The following is a 20,441-nucleotide window of genomic DNA, read 5'->3' on the forward strand; positions in this document are numbered from 1 at the left end:
GAAACAGGCCACCACATCCTAGGGTTGGAGACCACCGTGTATTGCCAGCCCCTAGCATCCAAAGCATGACGCTCACACTCTGTTCCAGTCCACTTGCTTGTTCCACTGCAGACGTAGCCAGGGTGCGCTGAGCAGGTGGGGTTTGTTGGCCCCTCTGCACCAGCACACTTCACCTCCGAAGCCCCCAAGTAGGCCCCCGGAGACTCTGGTTTTTAAGAAATGCACACAGCTACAGGACACATAACCCTCCATAGAAAGGGTTCATGGACTCTTGGCTTAAGAAATCCAAGCCCAAAACACATGGAATTTAGTTCTCCTCCCCTCAAAATTTCCCCTGGTCGTTAATATATTAAAAGCCACTGCACACATTTGAAACCAAATAGAAGCTGAAAATTAAATTCACATTTGTTAGATTTTCCCACCTAATACTGCTGAGCTCGGACAGTATTAGAATTTGGCATGCTTATTTTCTTGTAGATGTTTTAAAAATATATGTGTATGAACTACACAAGAACAATAGTTCTTGAAGAGATCTCTTTATCACTAATAAAATGGTTTGGCATCTTGCGTCTGCATAGTAGGCTCCATTGTGTGATGCTGAGGGCTAGGCCGGCTCCAAGCACAGCACCCTCCCTGTTGTCTTCCTGGCCACAGGCAGTAGGTTGAACATTGTATTAGTCTGTTTCTGTTGCTTATAACAGAATACCTGAAATTGGGTAATTTATAAAAAACAAAATTTAATTCTTACAGTTTTGAGGCTGGGAAGTCCAAGGTCCAGGGAACACATGTGGTGAGGGCCTTCTTGGTGGTGACTCTGCAGTGATGCAGGGTGTCACATGGCAAGAATGGGCCAAGTAAGAGTGAGCTAACCTTACCTGCCCTCCTTATAAAGCCATCAGAACCATGCCCATTACACCCTGAATGGATCACACCATTCATGAGGGCACAGTCCTCACAATCTAATCACTTCTTAAAGGCCCCACCTTTCAAATATCATAATTGGATTTCCCACCATCTTGGCACTGTTACAATGGGGGTCAAGCTTCAGTGAGTTTTGAGGGGGCATTCAATTTGCAGCAAATATCTTCTAATTTCTCCTTTGGAGCAAAATAATTCATCATTTCAGAAGGGGATAAATTAATGAGTAAAATTTACTCTCTGTGCGTGTTTCCTCCTGTGCTCACCAAGCACCCCTCCCTGTGTCTACGTGTGTACCTGTGAATGGTGGGGGGTATGTGCTCAAAGGACCCCAAGAGCAGAGGGGAGTATAAAGAAGAGCCAGGGTTCCCCTGGCCCACAGGGGAGCTTTGAGGTGTCTAAGCATGCTATCTCCAGTGTGGCTGTGGTTGGTTTAATAATGAGCATTTCCAGCCAATGAGGAGAGAGAAGATGGCTGCTAGAGATCCGACAAGTTTTTTTCTCACTCTTAAACTCAGGGAATGGGCCTCTGACTTGCCGTCTGCATGTGATGCCTGGTACTATAGCAGCTACCTTGGGGTTCCTGGGGTGGGACTGGAAAGTGCAGATAAAGCCTAGGAGTGCCAGCCAGCACCCAGTCCACAAGGGGCTCCCTGTCATCTGCTTGTTTAAGCCATGTGCTGTGTGTAGCTGCATGCTCTATTAGCAAGTGTGATGCTTTCTGCTCTTCTCTGTCTGAACAATGAAGTCCTCCCTCTACAGTGCCACCGTTGCATTCTGCCTGTCTTCTTCACTACTCAGCAAGTTCCACTTTGACAGATAAAAGTGGACATCTCTCTGGACAGAGTGCTTAATTTCTCTGGACAGACTGTTTCTGCTGCATTCAGGTCCTGTGTTCCTTCCTTCACAACAGCTGAGCACTGCTAAATGCTGGGCAGGATTTGAGGATCACAGCCTTGAAACAGACAAGTTGTCTTCAAAGAGTTTCTGTTGGAGTTTTGGGGAAGGCATAAACATTAAATATCAATAAATAAGAGTCTAAATCGGTTGTAAGTGCTATGAAGAAAATGAATACAGTAATAAAGCAGTCTTTCAGACTTTTTGGACAAAACTCCACTGCAACAAGTGGATACTTACTGTTATATACAACATATTATATAGAACATACTCCGTGATTCCCTTTATATTAAGTTCAAGGATAGGCAAAATAGTCTATAGTGATTAAAACCATAATAGCAGTTGACTCTGGAGTACAAGGGGGTGTGTTCCTTCCTTCACAACAGCTGAGCACTGCTAAATGCTGGGCAGGATTTGAGGATCACAGCCTTGAAACAGACAAGTTGTCTTCAAAGAGTTTCTGTTGGAGTTTTGGGGAAGGCATAAACATTAAATATCAATAAATAAGAGTCTAAATCGGTTGTAAGTGCTATGAAGAAAATGAATACAGTAATAAAGCAGTCTTTCAGACTTTTTGGACAAAACTCCACTGCAACAAGTGGATACTTACTGTTATATACAACATATTATATATACAGCATATTATTGTTGAAACAAGCCTCACAAAACAACACTTATCTGTACCATGTGTGGTATACTGCCATTTTCTTTTCTTTTGTTTGTTTCCAAATCCTTGACCTGGGTGTCACTGCCATTTTCAGTAAATGCTGTACACACAGCAACTCAAGGAAATTATGCTGAGTGGAAAAAAAAAAAAAGTATCTTGGCCTGCGTGGTGATTACATAGTCACATACAATTGCCAAATTACATTGATCTGTATGCTTAAGATTTGCATTATCTGCATATAAATTATACTTCAATAAAGTACTCTTAACATAAACAAAAGCTATTGCCCAGCCTGGTGAAATAATGTATAGAGATAGAGAACAGATTAGTGGTTGCCAGGGGTTAGGGATGGGACAAGAGGACACACAAGGGAGTCCTATGGTATTGAAAACAATCCACACCACCTGCCTGTGGTGGTTACACAGGGTTACACATGTGATAAAATTGGGTAGAGCCAGATACACAGATGAGTGCAGATGTGACTAGGGAAATAGAATACACTCTGTGGACTGTACCAATGTCAATTTCTGGGTCTTGAAACTGTAGAGTGTAAGGTGTAAACATTTGGGGAGGCTGGGGCAGGGGTATGCAGGACCTCCCTGGACAACCTCCTATGAATCTATAATTACATGAAAATAAAAAGTTAAGAACCAAAACTGCTGGCCATGACTTACTAAAGTGATTATACAACCTAATGGATGGAACCTATTTTTTTGGTTTTTTTGCGGCTGGCCCATATAGGGATCTGAACCCATAACCTTATGGAACCTACTGTTTTAAAAAGCACTACTGTCCATTACCTGTGCTGGGCACTTGCCTTCTTCAGGGAGGTAGGGAAGACCTGACCTGACTTTCCTTCTACAGAGACCTCTGGCTGCTGCACAGAGAAGGGGCTGGGGTGAACTTGTGACACAAGTCACTAGGAAAAATGGCTCTATACTGTTATGGGCTGAGCTGTGTCCCCCTAAATTCCCATTTGGCAGTCCTAACCTCCAGTACCTCCGAATGTGACTGAATTTGGAGGTAGAGTCCTTAAAGAGGTAATTAAGTTAAAATGAGGTCATTAGGGCAGGCCCTATTCCAGTATGATTGGTGCCCTCAAAAGAGATTAGGACACAGAGAGGGATGACCACATGAGAACACAGAGAAGAGGCTATCTGCAAGCCAGGGAGAGAGGCCTTAGAAGAAACCAAACCTGCCAATACCTTGATCTTTGGAGCTCTAGCCTCTAGAATTGTGAGAAAATAAATTTCTGTTGTTAAACTACGCAGTCTGTGGTATTTTGTAATGGCAGCCCAGGCAGACTAATAAATTCCCATAAAAGACTGAGAGCCCTCTGCCCCAGCCAGGCCTCATACCCTCCTTGGGGATATAGCAGCTTTGTTAACCAGTGTGTCCCTGGCTTGCTCCACTCCATTCAGCCCCTCTCCCCAGCTGAAAGCCCAAAGGTGGCTACTCCCTCTGTCCCACCAGGAAGGCCCTGCTTCTCCCTGCACATCTTTCCAGCTGGCAAAATCCTGCACACACCGCACATCTCCACTCCTCTGGGTTACTTGGTGCCTACTGCTGGTGCTGGTGGTATTTTCAAAATAGGAATCTTCCTTTTTATCCGTATGTTTTCCCACTGGAGAGCAACAGTTGAAGTCTTTGTCATAATCTGTCAGTGCGTGGCAGAGAGGCAGCATCTCTTGCCCCCATCCATCCTCAAGTGAATTAATTTTGATTCTAACACAAGACAAAGAGATACTTGATTAAAAATATTTATTAACAGCATGCCTGATTCTGTGGAAAGCACTTGGACCCTGATCGTTCTGACTCTCAGGGGCAATGTGTTCCAAAGACAGCTGCCTGCAGCTCTATTTCTTGAACTCTGTCTGTGTATACACCTTGGTGGTGTCATTGTACCTGCCTTCAGGGGGCTGGTAGTTAGAAACCGGTGGTGTGTAATCTGGCCCTTTCCTCTCAAAGGGGAACAGATTGGGGTCCCGCTTGATGGCCTCAGTGTGGAGCTCCGGGGACTCAAGTTGCAGCTCCTGCAGAGCTTCCTGCTGGGCCTCCAGCATGACTCTGATGGCATCCCTCTCCATCTCATGCTCTCGCTGCTTGTACAGAGACCATCTCTTCAGAAGCAGAGCTCTCCGCTCACTCTCCTCAAAGGGGAGCTCCACCTGAGGCCTCTGTCTGCAAACACACAAGTCCAAAGGTATGAAGCTGGGGAGTACTGACTTGGCTGGCAAGGGAGTCTGTGTGACTGCATGTGACCCAGGTATCCCCCCTGAAAGGCACAGACAGGACTTAGGAAAGAAAAGTAGAAGTTTGGGACAAATTAAGGAATAGAATGTTGAATGTGGCAGCAGCTACAACTGACACGTGAAGCTGGGGAGTACTGACTTGGCTGGCAAGGGAGTCTGTGTGACTGCATGTGACCCAGGTATACCCCCTGAAAGGCACAGACAGGACTTAGGAAAGAAAGGTAGAAGTTTGGGACAAATTAAGGAATAGAATGTTGAATGTGGCAGCAGCTACAACTGACACTGAGAACCAAGGTCATTTGCTTTCTATCAACAGAAAACACAGATGCTCTGAGACTATGGTAGCACTTCCTCTACCCCAGGCAAAGACTGCCCTTGGTAAGAGGTGATTTTGGAGAAGAGTGAAATGGTGTTATGAGAATTATCAAAATCCCAGGTAGTCTAGAGGCTATATCAGCCCTGGAGAACCAAAACACCTGCCATCTCCCAGTTGCATGGCAAAGTTATATTTTATAGATGGTGCACAATTTTTACAAGAAGGCAGCAAGAGCTGTTAACCCTGCACACAACAAAATCTCAACACATACCAACTATGAGGCATCTATCTGCATGATAAAGCAAGAGGCCAAGGGTTTTCTACTGCAGGTTGGCCAGGGGCTGCAGACCCAAGGCCCAAGTCATCAGTCACAGCCAAGACACCTCATGCAAAAGAGTAACAACATGAACTCTACAGCAGTGCTGAGCGGAACTTGCTTAAATATCTGGCCTGGACTTATCAAAAAATTGTCTAGGTTTCTTTCCCACCTTCAACCATTCAAGAGCACCACCCAAGAATGTTTTCTCCAAGTCCCAAAAGGCACAATCAAGGAGAAAAGGACTCACACCAAGGCCAAGACAACTCAATCCTACTAACCCATTCCCATCACAAGCATGAACTACAGATATAACTACCTGAAGATGATGGAACTCCTCTGCCCTGAGGACTTCAACCTTAGAGAAGGACACTTACCTTTTTTTATCCAAGAGCCTTGTGGGGGTAATAAAATCTTCAATGGGAATTAGCTCTTGGCTAGCTTTTTCCAGTTTTCGGATCCTCTTTTTCAAGCGGTCCTTTACTGCTTGGTCTTTTTTAGGATCTATCTTCTTCTTCTTTCGAAGAGGTTCTGCTCTAACAGATAAGCAAACATTAAACATTTTCCTCTTCAGTCTCATGAACATCTTGAAACAAGATGATAGGTGAAGTGCCCACTACTTGTACTGAGCTCTTCCTTGGCGGAAGGAACTATGATCCTGACCCTATGAGCTCAGTGTAGCAAGGAGTTGGCTTCCACCTCAGGGTCCATGTGAGAACTGTGTGGGCGCTATCATTTCCAGAAGAGGTGCAAAAGCAACATGGGGCGGCAGGATATAAATTAAGGGGAAATGTTCACCCTTAGCGCCAGTATTCAGGTGTGCCTTGGTATTGCACTGAAAAGTAAAATACCAAACTGATGGATTAGAAGCTCATTAAATTTTAAATGGACTTGCAATTTATAAAAATGCTTTGAGTAAGACTAAAAGAGACGGTATAATGAAAACAACTGGCATGTTCCTATTTACTTTTCAGGATTTGTTTAAAATTTTCCCCATCCTAGAGCTTTCACAAAAAAATCTAATGTACTTCTAGGAACACATCTCCTATGGTGATAATTTACCATTAAGAATAAGCAAATGAGGGCCGGTCCGGTGGCGCACTCGTTAGAGTGCGGTGCTTGGAAGTGCGGCGGCGCTCCCTCCGAGGGTTGGGATCCCATATAGAGACCGGTCCGCTCACTGGTTGAGCGCGGCGGGAGCGACACCGAGGGTTGCGATCCCGTTACTGGTCACGAAAAAAGACAAAAAGGGAAAAAAAAAAAAAAGAATAACCAAATGAGGGGCCAACCAGTTAGCTCAGTTGGTTAGAGCACAGTGTTATAATACCAAGGTCACAGGTTCAGATTCCAGCACCAGCCAGCCACCAAAGAAAAGAAAGAATAATCAAATCTTCTAGCATCAAGACTGAGTCAAGTCCCTAGAAAGTGTCCAGAGTGCCAGGTGGAAATACCTTTAATCTTTGCACCTCCCCCACCCTGTCCAGGGCGTCAGAACGGGCAGGGAAGAGGAAGGCTCATAGAGTAACTGAAGTTTAAGCTGTGCTTTAAAACACAAGAATCCCTTAAAAAGTAATTAATCTTTATTTAAACTACTTTTACATTTAGTTGTAAAATTACAAACAGCATTATACAAGGGTACTTGAAAAAGTTCATAAGAAGATTCATATGATCTTTCATTCTATTTTTCCACCAATTTTTTATTTTTGGCGGCTGGCGGGTAAGGGGATCTGAACCCGTGACCTTGGTGTCACAAAGCTGTGCTTGAATCAACTAAGCTAATCGGCTAGCCCCACGACCTTTTTGAAGTACTCTCGTATGGTACGGGAATGTTGAAAAGACAGAAAAACAACTGGCCTAAATTGAATTGAGAAACTTTGTAGGCTGTTAATTTTGCAAACCAAACGTCCAGCTATCTTGCCTTGTTCTGGTCAAAGGCACATCTGTCTCTCGCTGACAACCCCAAAGAGTTTTACCTCATGGGAATAAGTTCCCAGAAGGACAACAATGAAGCTTGCTGGTGGGTGTCTCTAATCTGTGTCCACAAAGTTCCCCGGAGCCTGAAAGACACAAGAGTATGTATAAATATCTGATTCTCCCCCACTTCACGGGGAAAGAAAAAAAAAAAAAACTAAAATGTCCCCAAACCTGGGGCACTTGTGAGTACTGGATGACCAGTACTGCAAGACCAACGTGGGAGTTTTCAAAATCTCCCGTTCACACCACAGAGCACCCGAGAGCGCCTGCTCGTCGGTGTCTTTGGATTTTCATCCGTAAGAGGCACGATCAGCTGACTCATCTCTGAGATATCCATGGACAGAGGCGGCGGAGAGGGAGCACAGACGAGGCCTCCGCCCGCGCCGAGACTCCACACGCGTCCGCTGCTCCCCGCGACTCGGCCGGCGGGCGCACTCACCATTCAGGCGGGCGCAAAGCGCCAACCGCAACCCGGAGCGTCGCCGTGGCCATGGCCATGACCCCTGCAGCAGCTTACCCGCCGCTTCCGGGCGCGAGCCCCTTGGCGGTCCGGCCCACAGTGCCCTGCGCGGAGGTCCGGCTGACGCTCCGCCCCGCGCTCCCGCATTCCCAACCCCATGAAGGGCTGGGCCGCACTGACCCCGCCCCCGACGCAATCGCGCCCCGGGCGTCCAGGTCCCGCATCTCACACTTCCAGCCGCCCCGGGTCCTCCCTTCCGCCTTCACTCGGCGTCGCGAGCCCGCCCCTGCGGCAGGCACTTCCTAGCCAGCCGCTCCCTGGCTGTTCGGCCTGCGCCCCCACGGTGCAGCTGTAGTGGCAGAGGGGTTGTCCCTCTGCTCCTTCGGTCCAAGTGTCTGTGTCTATGAAAACGGCCCTGATCTTCCAGTAAACGCGCCCGCCTCGGCGTCCCCGGCGATCTGCCCTGGAACTGGCTCGTTTGTTCCCGCATTCTATCGAGCCCGGGGCCGCGGCCGCCCGCCGGTGGCTGCATCCCGGTGCCGGCACGGGGCCTGGCGCTCGCGATATGCTCAGTAGCGCGTGTGGATGAATGACAGAAGCTAGTTAATAAGTCAGACTCAGAACCGGCGAGGTAGAGCTGGTGAAAGGCTGTCCACACCACCCCACCCACGCTTAGCCCTACGGACAGCTCTGCCGGTCCGGGTTGCAGCTTGAGGCCCCGCTCGCCCGCCGTCCCGGCCGACCCGCCCCTCGGCGGCCGCGCCCAGGCCCGACTCAGAGCTGAGGCGCCCTGCGCTGCCACTGCCCGCTGAGGAGCCCGAGCGGCCCCGTCCGCGTGGGGAGCGGTTTCCCGCCGGGGCGATTTGGCAGGTGCGCGCCGTGACTTCCGGCGTTGCCCGGGAGCCGCCGGAGGAGGAGCAGCGCAGGGGATGCGGCTGTGGTGGCGGCGGCAGCGGCCGAGCGCGGGGGGCGGCTGTGGCGGCGGTGGGGGCGGGAGGCTGAGCCCGGAGTCGGGTCGGGGCCCGGCGTCAGATCGGGGCCGCGCGCAGGCCCTGCCCTCCTCGCCCCCGACACCCGGTTCCCGGTGCCCAAGCCGCTGAGCCGGCGGGAGCGGACTTTGTCCTCGGCGCGGGGAGGCCGGTGAGACCGGGCACGTGCTGCGGGCTGGCCGCAGCGAGGTCCGACTTCGTCCCTAGCACTGGCTCTGAGCCCTCCGCCCCCCACCCGTGGTTCGTAGAGGCGCCCGCGGCCTGAATCCGGGGAGCTGGCCTGGGCGCTGGCCAGCCTCTGCTACTCGTTTGCCTCGGCCCGGATGTGTTCAGATGGCCCTGAGTGTGGAACCGGGGCGGAACACCCCCCACCCCCGTGGCCTTGATTGAGGAGGTGAAGATCTGAAATCTTCAGAGGGACTGTTACTGCCCCTGCCGAGGCCTGTATCTGGTGACAGTACCTCCAGTGTGGGGAACTGTGGTCCCGGAATATGAGGGCTTGGGTCCGGGGTCTCCCAGCCGAAGAAACCACGTTTAGTGATAATCTGGGGCATCAAGGTGGCTAGGTTTGGGGCAGATGGGGCACAGGTGTGTTCTAGGAGAAGGGCTTCCCTCTCGCTCTGGCAGTGGCCTTAAAGCAAATCCGGGCGGAACGGGACTCATCTACCTGGTTGAAATTTGACTCTGGTGTAGAGAAGACGCTGGTAACCAGCAGTTTTGTCATAGTTCTGCCTTGTTGGCAGAACTACTACAGGAGTTGGTCTTTGCTCCCCAGGGAGACGAGGAGAGAGGCCTCCCGCCCCCAATCCCTATCCCTCTGTTGAAGGCACTGAAGCCCAGGAAGCATCCCAGGGAGGCTCCTCCAGCCCAGCGACTGTGGCTCTGGTCCTGGTCTGTCTCTGACTGCTGGCAGGCAAAGTATCACCCTGATGCTGTCTTCTTCCTCATTTCTACTTTGCAGTGCGACTAGAGGGAGCTACGGTTTTCTTTTTGAGCAGGAGTGGATGCTTTGCCTTTCTTACACATGTAGCTTTTAGTATTGAATTTGACCCCAGGATGCTGTCTACTGCTACAACCAAACTGAACTGTATATCTATGTTCTTTCTCCTCCTTCCATCCCCCTCTCCTTCCTTCTTCTTGTATGACATCTTAACCATTTTTCGGGGCCCAGGTGAGGTCGCCTCTTCCTTTTGAAACTGTTTTGCCGAGTTACCGCACTAGATATGCAGTATCCCTGTCCCTGTGCTGTGGACAGTTATGGGTGTGCTTTTTATGTGCCCCCAGGGCATGGATTGCCTCACTCCCCTCTGTATTCGTATTGCACTGAGCAGTGCCTTCCACATATTGGGTATGTGGTAAATACTGACTGAAACGGGTAAGAAAGCTGAAGTTTTCATGATTTAGAAAGATGCAACTAGGTTTATTGTGCATGAAAACAAAAGCCTTGAGTTTTAGTTTCATTTCTTCTGTTGATCTCCAAGAGCATTTCCTGGTGTGTAGTGTGCAGATAGTGCTGTAATCAGGAAAGGAAAAATTTTATTAAGAACTAGTTTACTGTGTAAGTAAAGGTCTGAAGGAATTTTTATCTTAAAATGCTCTGCCTCAATCAGTTTGTGTGTATAGCCTACCCTCTCCAGTCTGTCTTCTCAGTTCTGCCATATAATTTCTTCCCTTTTGATAAGCTCACTTGTAGGACAAAAGTTTTATGCTATGTAAGCATAAGGAAGTCAAGATGCTTAAACAGTTATCTAGATACAAATGAATGAGAGACACAACCAATTCATCAGCCAAATGTACCAGCCGGGCACAGGAGGGAGACCAGTGGGCCAGAAGCCTCTTGTTGCTGAGGGCCTCTCCACAGCCCTAGAATGGTGTGTAATAATATCTGCTCTACCCACTTCACAGTATGCTTGTGCTGTTCAGTTGGGAACATAGACACAAAAGCACTCCCCAGACTAAGTGCTTTAGAAATCTAAGAGATAGTAATTAATAATAGAAGACATTGAAGCTTGGCTGGATGGGATTTAACTTCTTTTAAACTTGTTCTTTGTCAAATTTCCTTTCTTTTAAAGTCTAAAATCAACCTCGGTCTCATGGAGTGTTCAAGAAGACTGTCAGGGGTAAATTACCACTATCTTGGAATGAATGATGCTGATCTGAATCACTACTGAGCAGGCCTCTAAAGACTGTAGTGAATAGTTGGAGCTGTCAGGGGCAGGGGCTGCTCAGCCAGAAGCCTGAGTGGTAGGTAGTGACCAGTAAAATTGCACACTTGCTTTGGATGAAAAAAACAAAAGCCATGTTCCTTTGGAGAGTGTATTTTTGCACTTTCTGGCTTCCTCACTCTGCATTTATAGCTCCTGTCTCAATTTGCAGCACAAACATATTTTTTCTGTTTTCTGAGAGTCCAAAGTGGGAAGGAGCAGAGAGCTGCCCATTTTTCCTTGAGATAGTAGGGGATGTATTCAGATGAGTTGGAAGGGGCAGCTAGAATAGGAGAGGTTAAAAGCAGAGAGAGAAGTATTTGTTGGAGTGTAGGAATACCTTGGTCTTCATTTTCCTGGCTGATAATAGAGAAACCTCTAAGGTAGGGTTACTCAACCTCAGCGCTATTGACATTTTGGGCCATATAACTGTGGGACTGTACTGTGTGTTTAGCAACATCCCTGGTGTCTACCCACTAGATGCCAGTAGCACCCTCCCATCACCACCCAGTTGTGACAACCAAAAATATCTCCAGACATAGCCAATGTCTATTGGTAGCCAAAATTACCCCCAGTCAAGAAGCAGTGGTCTAAGTTTGTCAGTAAGTTAGTAAATCTCGAAGTTGTCATATTGCAGTGAGATAAGCCTTGAATGTGTAATCAGACTGGGTTCAAGACTCCATCGTTTACAAGCTGTAAATTCTTGGGCTTGTGACTCTACATCTGGGCCTTGGTAAAATTGAACAAGACTCATCTCTTCCATTTAATCTTGTACCCAAATATAAAAGACTGTCTTAAATTGAGGTACATAATAACAGCTAATGATATCTATCATTGATATAGAAGTTATGTGCCAGGCACTATTCACACACACACCACACACACATTTTATTTTGTGTTCTTGGACATAGTATTTTTTACTATATATTTTATTTTAGGCTTAGCCAAAATAACCTTCATTTCTAATTTGGGTTAAGATCAGATATTAGTCCAAAAGTGAAAGCGACTGAGTTTTTGGTTTTAAAGTTTGTTTAAAAAAAAAAGTGCTGGGCCGGCCCGGTGGCGCACTGCTACAGTGCGCCGCTTGGGAAGCGCGGTGGCGCTCCCACCGAGGGTTCGGATCCCACATACAGACCGGCCACTCACTGGCTGAGCGAGGTGCGGGGGCAACACCGAGGGTTGCGATCTGTTGCCAGTCACGAAAAAAGACAAAAAGGAAAAAAAAAAAAAAGCATAGTTTATATGTTTAAAAATTTTTCTTGAGTGCTGGCCAGTTAGCTTAGTTGGTTAGTGCACAGCCTCATAACACCGAGGTCACAGGTTCATATCCCTGTACTGGCCAGCCACCAAAAAAAAAATTCATTGAGATTCATGGCTCTTCCCATCCCTGGGTCTTTGTTCTAGAAAGTTTTTTCTGGAACTCTCACTTGTGGTCAGACAGAGCTCATGCTCAGATCTTCAGTGAAGTCCGTTCTAACCAGGAGGGCCAGGATGGAAAGAGTTGTCATCCTCCTTTGACTTCTGGTTCACAATTTGATGGTAGTGTTGTAAAAAGGTATTTGACAAATATTCAGTAATGGGATAACTTGCCAATTAATCTTTATGGTGTGTGCTTTTTTTCTCCTGTCCTGTAATTGGATTAATTTTTCCCTATTCTGTCTCATTTCAAAAAGGATTTTAAGACATGCTCTTGAGACATATACTGCATCAGTGTGAAAATAAGTCAGCTTGAAGGGAAAATGCGGGCTGATGGTACAATAATGAAGTCAGGAATGAGTATGGTAGGTCTGGCACACCCTCTGGAAGGCACTACCTGTGTCTGAGAAGAGGCTGGGAGGAAATCCTAATGGTGATATTGTATGATCGCAGTGGTTGTGATATATACTTGGCAGTTGCTCTATATCAGTGGTTTTCAAACAGAGCAGTGTCTGGAAAAATTTTTGATTTACACAACTGGATGTGGGCGGCTGCTACTGGCATCTAGTGGGTAGAGGCCAGGCCTTCTACTGAATAGCCTGTGGCATATAGGACAGCTCCCACAGAATTATCCAGCCCCAAATGGCAGTGGAGCCAAGGATGAGAAACCCTATTCTGGATAAGAAAGTCTGTTGCTATTTGTCTTTTTGTGTATTTGTCCATCCTTCCAACTAGATTGTAAGCTTCTTGAGGGCAAGAATTTTGCCTTTTGTTTGAGAATCAGATAGTCCTGTTCTGGAGTCACTGTGCTCTGCTGCTTACTAAATATGGAAGGTTTTTTCTCGCTCTCTTTTGCTGATGTGTTCAATAAAACCAGTAACCCTTGCCTCACCTGCTCCTTGTGAGAGCTTGGAAAATGAGAGTTCTCTCCACAGTGTCTCTCACTGACTCTTGCTGACTTATGTCTAAAGACAGAAGTTTGATTTAGGAAAATAGCAAGAATCCACCTTAAGAGAATTCAGAAGAAAACTGGGTGAGACTTTGCCTTGGATAATACAGATGTAGATTTTTCACTAATTCATGCACCAAACATTGAATCTTTTAGGGGAGAAGCTCTATGGTGATCCAGAGGTAAATAAGGCTCTCCCTGTGTGTGGACAGCTATGTGGAAGGTGGGAGAGACGGACATACAAACCATATTCTAGAATGCAGGGCAGACAGAAACAAGCCACAGGAGTGAGCTGCAATAGCCCTGAAGAAGAGGGGCTACTGTCCAGTATAGTCTGGTTTGTGAATGTGCCCTTGAACTAAAGCTTGGCAGGAATAGGGCTGTGATGGCAAAGAACATGCTGCAGCTCAGAGGACCATCAGAAGGAAAGGTCCAGAGGGTGAGAGCATTTAGGAGGAAACAGAGCAAGTATGTTAGGAGTAAGACTGAACACGTGAAGAGGGAGAATGGGACTGGGAGGCAGAGCCTTGAACACATTGCTAGAAGCTTGAACTTCCTTCTCTGGGGTTGGGGGAGGGGAACATTGAGGTTTCAAACAAGCCTGGAAGAAACATCCATCCTGTGTCTTGGGTAGACCCTGGAGGAGTTAGGAGGCAGTTCACCAGGTCTTGGTAAGAGGCAGGAAGGTCCAGGGTGGTAGAGGTTAGAAAGAGTGGGGAGGCCCTGAAGACAAGGGAAAGGTAGAATTAATAGGACCTGGCCAGTAGAGGCAGGTGACTGTGTGTAGACTAGGGTCACTCTCAGTTTATTTCTTTAGTATGCTGGAGAAAGAGTATGGATAAGGGCTAGGAAATGGGATTTTCTTAAACCTTTGTTTTAATCTAAGAAGTGGTTGAAAAGGTGTTTTTGCTTTATGAGCAGAATCATAATTACATAGCTGGGAGGGACCTCTGGGCAGCATCTGGCCTTGACCACTGAGGCCAGATAGGGAACCTTCTGCCATTGTGTTTACCTTGGGTCCTTTTGGTGACCTGGGAGAGAATGCTCTGTGTCTGCATTGACCCTTCCCTTTCTTCGGAGGTTGCTAGTCCATTCCGTTCATCTAGGATATTTGCCTATAGACTGCAGAAGTGTCTAGCTCATGAAACAGAGGTCTGGAATGAGCCCTGGGAACCAAAAATTGATACAAGCCCATTTTATCATCCTGCCAAGGTCTGTAACTACACCTAGAGAGGTGAGTGAGGCCACTGACAGTATCCACACTGTTAAATAGCACAAAGGGAATATTGCAGATACTTTGGGTTGCCTGCCCTCTTCTTCCGTTCTGGCAGAACCCCGATATTTTTTTCAGGTGTCTGCACTCTACTGCAGGCCAAGCTGTAGGGGACAAGTCCTGATTGTCTTAAGCTGGTATGTGGGTGAGTGCCAAGGATTAGTTAAGGAATGGCCATGTGATGCCATTCTAGCCAGTGAGACTGGAGGCGACATCTACTGGGGGCTCCTGGGGAATTGTATAAGAAGAGATATTTGAAAGGCCTGTCTCTTCTGCTGGACTTCACTAGGTGTGCACATGGCAGCCAACTTGTGACCATGAGGACGGGGCTCACACTGAGGATGACAGGAGAGGAAGATGGAAGAATGTGGCCTATTAAGCTACTAAATTAATGAACCCTGAAGCTGACCTATCTCTAGACTTGTTATATTGGTTAACAGATTACCCTTGAGATTCTCTGTGACTTGCTGCAGAAACAAACATTGGCAGCAGTTCAGTTTACAGATGGAAACTGAGGCTAAGTGAGATGAGGTGACACCAGCGCCCCGCCCCACCCCCACCCCCCCGCAAGATTACACTAGATGTGAATGGGACAAGTTGGGAGTCACACCCAGAGTCCAGCCCAAACCCAGGCTTACTCTTTCTGATTTGCCAAGCAGTGGTCTCTGTGCTGACCCTGGCTTCCTCTGTCCTGGAGGGCTTGAGGGCCCTTTTCCATCTCAGAAGGACAGCTTTCAGAAACCATGTGGTACACCTTGGAACCAGGAATCATCTTGCGCTTGGAGATTATTCTCCCATGGCTGCTTCTGTAGCCATTCAGAGTACCTTGGGGCTTCTAACCTGGTAGGTTTCTCTTGAGGTGTACTTGGCGAGGCTTCTCTGGCATTTGGTTTTCGAGAGTTGTCTGGGTATCAAGAGAGTGCTTTTAGGGAAGAGCAGAAGGGAAGGGCCTGTGCCTGGGACTTTGAGTCTTTCCTCTTTGCCTGATTGGGCCAACTAGGTCATGTGCTTTCTTTCTTTTTTTTTTTTTATTACCTGACATATTATAAATGCATCTTAAAGGTCATATGCTTTCTCTTGCATTAGTCACCATTGCCTACTGGCTTCTTTGCCTGATTGGGCCAACTAGGTCATGTGCTTTCTTTCTTTTTTTTTTTTTTTATTACCTGACATATAAATGCATCTTAAAGGTCATATGCTTTCTCTTGCATTAGTCACCATTGCCTACTGGCTTATATAGGGGGAGGGATAGCTACCTGAATAAAATTTAGGTTCTTAATGAGATGTCCCTGCTGAAAGTAAGCTCCTGGAAGTCAGAGACTTTGTCTTTGCTCCTGCTCTATTTCCTAGGCCAAGGGTGGTGCTTGGCACACACCATAGAAGTCACTCAGTAAATGTCAAATGAGTGCTGAATACTGGAAGAACGTGATGGGAGGTGGCTGGTGGATGGACAGCCAATGTATCTGCTACCCTTGGCTGGTAGAGTTGATTTGCTTCAGAAAATGTCTTGTTCATCCTGACTGGCTTTCCTAATAGATCAGACTTTCTGGTGGAATCTGCTGGAGATTTCAATGATGAGAGGAAGCACACTACCCAAGCCATTACCCAAGGAGCTCATTTACATAATTGTGGTTTTTGGAGCTTCCTATTTAAGGAAGGGGAATAGATGACACAGAACAGGTAGAAAATGGTTTACGACACCCCTGGCAAAAAGAAAAACCATTTAGATCAAAACTTGTTGCTCCTAAAAGCAGTTATCTACCTTGGTGTATTTACCAACCTGGGACAGGCTAGGTCACAGCGAGGCTGCCATCGTGAAAGCCACTGTAGTGAGGGCCAGACAGAGGGGGCAGGAAGCCTTACTGGAAGACCAGGGGTAGACCTTCATTGGAGCGGACTCTAGTTCTGCTACATCTTCCAATAGAAGGTCCCACTCAGAGAAGATACTCAATAAATTCACCTGTTTAACAAATAATGAGCATTGATTTTGTGCCAGGGGCTGTTCTAAGAGCTGAAAACACAGCAGTGAGCCAATAGCATGCCAGTATCTGTTGAGCAGCGGCATGTGATGCATTCTAGCAAGTGACACTGCAGTGGGTATCTGCTGGGGCTGTCCTGTGTAAGCAGAAAAGAGGACATGTTGGGGGGAGCTTACTGGGGAGACACATAGCAGACATCACAAACAAACAGCCATTACAGAGTGGGGTAGGTGGGTGAGTGTGGGGAGAAACAGCAGATATAGAGATGAGGAATGCTGAGATGTTAGGATGCCTTGGGAAAGCCTGTATGAGAAGGTAACAGTTGAGCACAGACCTTGTCGCAAGAGTCAGACTCTGAGCTGGAGAATTTTGCATGCAGGAGGGTTATTGGTTAGAACTCTTGAGATCCATACCTATGGGGTAGTGAGGGAAGCAGGCCTGGACAGAGGGAAAAGCTTTAATGCAAGCACAGCAAAAGTCACAGGCAACCTTGTGGGGAGCTCTGGAGCTGGGAGAGCCCTTCAGAGTTGTCCTGAATTTGGGTGAAGGGCCCAGGTCTTTATACTCCCACATCTACAGTCACTGGATGGAGGCTGTCCTGGGAAGGGGGCCTAACCTTGGTCCAAATAGTTCTTCTGCTGAGGACAGGTCCACCTGGAGAAAGACTCTACTGGAAGCTGTCATGGGCTGCCAACCCTCCATATCTGGGAGAGGAGTTGTGCTTGGGTCCCTGGAGAGAGGGGACCTAAGCATAACCACTGCTACATCATCCACTTGGAGCCTGCTGGAGGTGAGTAAGGTACCATCTGAGGAAGAGCATTTCAGACAGAGAGAATGGCCAGAGCTTGCCTGAGGAGTTTGAGGAATAGTAAGGATGTCATTGTGATCAGAGTAACGCAAGGGCAAGAGCATGGAGAGATGAGGACAGAGAGTGAACAGCAGACTTACTGGGAGGGCCCGGTGGGCTGCTAGAAGGCCTTGATTCTTACGATGGGAACAGAGGACTGCCATGGTCTGACTTGGGTGTTAGAGGCCTTTCTGGCTGCTGCATTGAGACTAGACTGGGTGTAGAGGGCAAGGGAGGGAGCCAGCAGACCAGTTATGAGGCTGTCGCAGTAATCCTGGCAAGAGGTGATCATGGTTTGAACCAGGGTGTTGATGGTTATGATGGTGAGAAAGAGTTGCATTCTATGTGTGTGTGTCTATATATTATATATTATATAATATGTATATTATGTTATGCATGACGTATAACTTAGTTATTCTATATAGTACATAATTATATAACATTTTATATATAATGTATATTATGCATACACACATACATTATATATTCTTTTTAGATAGAATTTACATAGTGAAATGCCCGGACCTTAAGCATATAATTTGATGAATTTTGACAAGTGTATATACTTTATAACCTATTCCCCAATCAAGATAAGGAAAATTTGCATCTCCCCAGAAAGTTTGGGTTATGGCTATGTTGGGAAGCTAGAGTCAACAGGGTAGAAGGTGGCGTATGAGTAGGGGAGGACGGAAGATGACTTACACACGAAGGGCAGAGTTGCTGTCAACTGAGATCAGTAAAATTGAAAGGACCAGATTTGAGAGGGAAGATCCAGGATTCAGTTTTAGTTGGGGTGGACTAAGTGAGACCACCACATAGGGCCTTTCCAAGCACGCTATGATGAGAATTGCCTCTCCTGCCTTCTCCCTCTTGAAGACACTGGGGCTCCATTCTAAAGCTGTTGTTAAGGAATGCGACAAATACCTGTATTTTTGGCTAGTGAGAATTGCTATATATAATTGTACCAGGACATTACTTATGGTATGTTATGTGTGAATATGGGTAAGCAGCATTTTATGATTTGGTGCTTTTAATTTATAAAATTTAAAATAATTTTTTTATAAAAGTAATATATGTTCAACTTAGGAAAAATTAGAAAATGCAAAAAGGAAAACACATTTTAAAACTTTTTTATGTGGTCTTTCAGACCATTTGGAAAAAATAACTGGGTGACTTGGTGATTTTAAAAAATGCATTTTATTTAGTGTACACACCACATTATAAAAGCATCTGAGTTTTTTAAGACCTTTGCCGAATCACTGTCAGTCACCATAGCAAATTCAGTGTTTAACGTGTAACCTCCCCTACAGACCTAGCATTGTATATATATAAAACTGGAGTAGCTAAAATGTTGCTGTGCATTTTTCACTTAAATAATATCTTTAATGGCTGGCTGTATAGCTCAGCTGGTTAGAGCACGGTGTTAAAACACCAAGGTCAAGGGTTCAGATCCTGTACCGGCCACCTGCCAAAAAAATAGCAATAATAATAATAATGTCATATGTTTGTGATTTTCTTAATTGTGATTGTTGTTAAATTAACAGATTTTCCCCCCTAAGGGAAAGTAGCTCTTAATTTTCTAATAGAGGTAGATGAAAGAGATTAGACTTATAGAAATCCATTTTGCAGATAAAATTTTCCCACCATTTTGAGGATAACTTTTAAGTAATATCTCTATTCTGCAAAATTAGAGGGGGAAAGGGTATGAAGAAACAGACGGTGACTGTTAGCAAATCTTTCTTGATTATGTGCTGGCAAATGCTGCAAGAAAAGTGATTAAGATCTCTAATGATTTACCTGTCTCTTTTTCTACTTTAGTTTGTGGCAAAAAACAAAACAAAACAAAACAACCCACAAAAAACAAAACGGTTGTATGGTTGCTACAGTTTCCTTCCTGTTCTGTTTTCAATCTCTCAGCCATCCGACAGCTATGAGATGTCATTGTGTGGTGCTTACTAAAGAAGATTGGGACAAGTTTTTGTGGTTGAAAGTGGTAGAGATAACTGTAACAGATGGCTCTTTGAGCCAGCCATAGATGTTCTTCCCACCTGCAGGCCACTGGGGAAATCTGAGTCCCCACCACAGGAGATCAGGAGCTTGCCTTCCAAAGATTGGGACACCAGTGACCCTGAGGTTGTTTGCATTAGCACTTCTGCTGTGGGCTTTTGCCAGCCATTTAATAACAAGAAGTATTTGAGTGCCTAATATGTACCAAGCTACAGCTCTAGGTACTGGGGATGAATTAGTGAATTAAAACAGACACAAATTGCTGAGGGCTGGCCAGTTAGCTCAGTTGGTTAGAGCATAGCTTTGTAACACCAAGCTCATGGGTTCAGATCTGTATACCAGCCAGTAGCCAAAAAAAAAAAAATTGCTAAGCTCTTGGAGTTTCTATTATGGTGGTGAGGTAGAAAACATACAATAAAGGAAATTATATGAGGATATTTTTTAAAGTTCATGAAAAGATTCATATCTTTTGATTCTATTTTTCCATGAACCTTTTGAAGTACCCACATATACCGTGTAAGATATTGCTAAGAAAAAAATAGATCAGGACTAGGGAGATTGCTTATGCCAGGTTGGGGAGATAATACTTTTTAGTAGAGTTGTTAGGGTAGGCCTCAACGAGAAGGCACCAGTGAGGAAAGTCTTGAAGGAGGCAAGGAAGAACCTTCTGGGCTGAAGAAAAAGCCATTGCTAGGCCCAGTGTAGGAGTATGTCTGGTGCAGTCCAAGAACAGAGTGGAACCAGTGATAGGGGGTAAACAGGAGACAAGGTCAGAAAAGTCTTGGAGTCCAGTGCAGGATGGGGGTGGGGCTATTGTGCAAGGCCTGTTTACTTCCCCTCTGTGAGGATGGCCTTAACTGTGATAGGGCAGACAGCGAGCAGAGCAAGTTTGGGTGAGGTGATCGGGAGTTCTATCCTGAACAGGGTCAGGGTGAGGTCTCTGGTAGGCAGTCAGCTATAGGAGTTACCTGAATATA

The 20,441-nt window shown here is 46.3% G+C and overlaps 1 protein-coding gene and 1 long non-coding RNA gene across 2 annotated transcripts; one reads left to right on the forward strand and one right to left on the reverse strand.

Moving 5' to 3' along the window:
• The first annotated feature begins 1,755 nt into the window (after positions 1-1,755).
• On the forward strand, positions 1,756-2,633 carry LOC103593872. The gene is made up of 2 exons (XR_550793.1): positions 1,756-2,068; positions 2,439-2,633. It is a non-coding gene; the product is annotated as an uncharacterized LOC103593872 (long non-coding RNA).
• Positions 2,634-4,226: 1,593 nt separating this feature from the next.
• Positions 4,227-7,883, reverse strand: MRPL40 (mitochondrial ribosomal protein L40). Its single transcript, XM_008576968.1, has 4 exons — positions 7,780-7,883; positions 7,340-7,423; positions 5,744-5,902; positions 4,227-4,663 (listed from the first exon to the last, which is right to left on the reverse strand). The coding sequence occupies exons 1-4, from the start codon at positions 7,836-7,838 to the stop codon at positions 4,339-4,341; spliced, it is 627 nt and encodes a 208-aa protein (XP_008575190.1). The 5' UTR covers positions 7,839-7,883; the 3' UTR covers positions 4,227-4,338.
• Positions 7,884-20,441: the final 12,558 nt, after the last annotated feature.

Source organism: Galeopterus variegatus, unplaced genomic scaffold, assembly GCF_000696425.1.
Source record: "Galeopterus variegatus unplaced genomic scaffold, G_variegatus-3.0.2 Scaffold1434, whole genome shotgun sequence".
NCBI classification, from domain to species: Eukaryota; Metazoa; Chordata; class Mammalia; order Dermoptera; family Cynocephalidae; genus Galeopterus; species Galeopterus variegatus.

What these genes read in the sequence shown, in the direction of transcription:
- MRPL40 (XM_008576968.1), bottom strand. Translation starts at nt 7,838, where the DNA reads ATGGCCATGGCCACGGCGACGCTCCGGGTTGCGGTTGGCGCTTTGCGC. An exon ending in GCTTTGCGCCCGCCTGAATG is followed by an intron (nt 7,424 to 7,779) that starts GTGAGTGCGCCC and finishes TGTGTCTTTCAG; the next exon opens with GCTCCGGGGAACTTTGTGGA. An exon ending in AGGCTCTTGGATAAAAAAAG is followed by an intron (nt 4,664 to 5,743) that starts GTAAGTGTCCTT and finishes GTGTGTTTGCAG; the next exon opens with ACAGAGGCCTCAGGTGGAGC.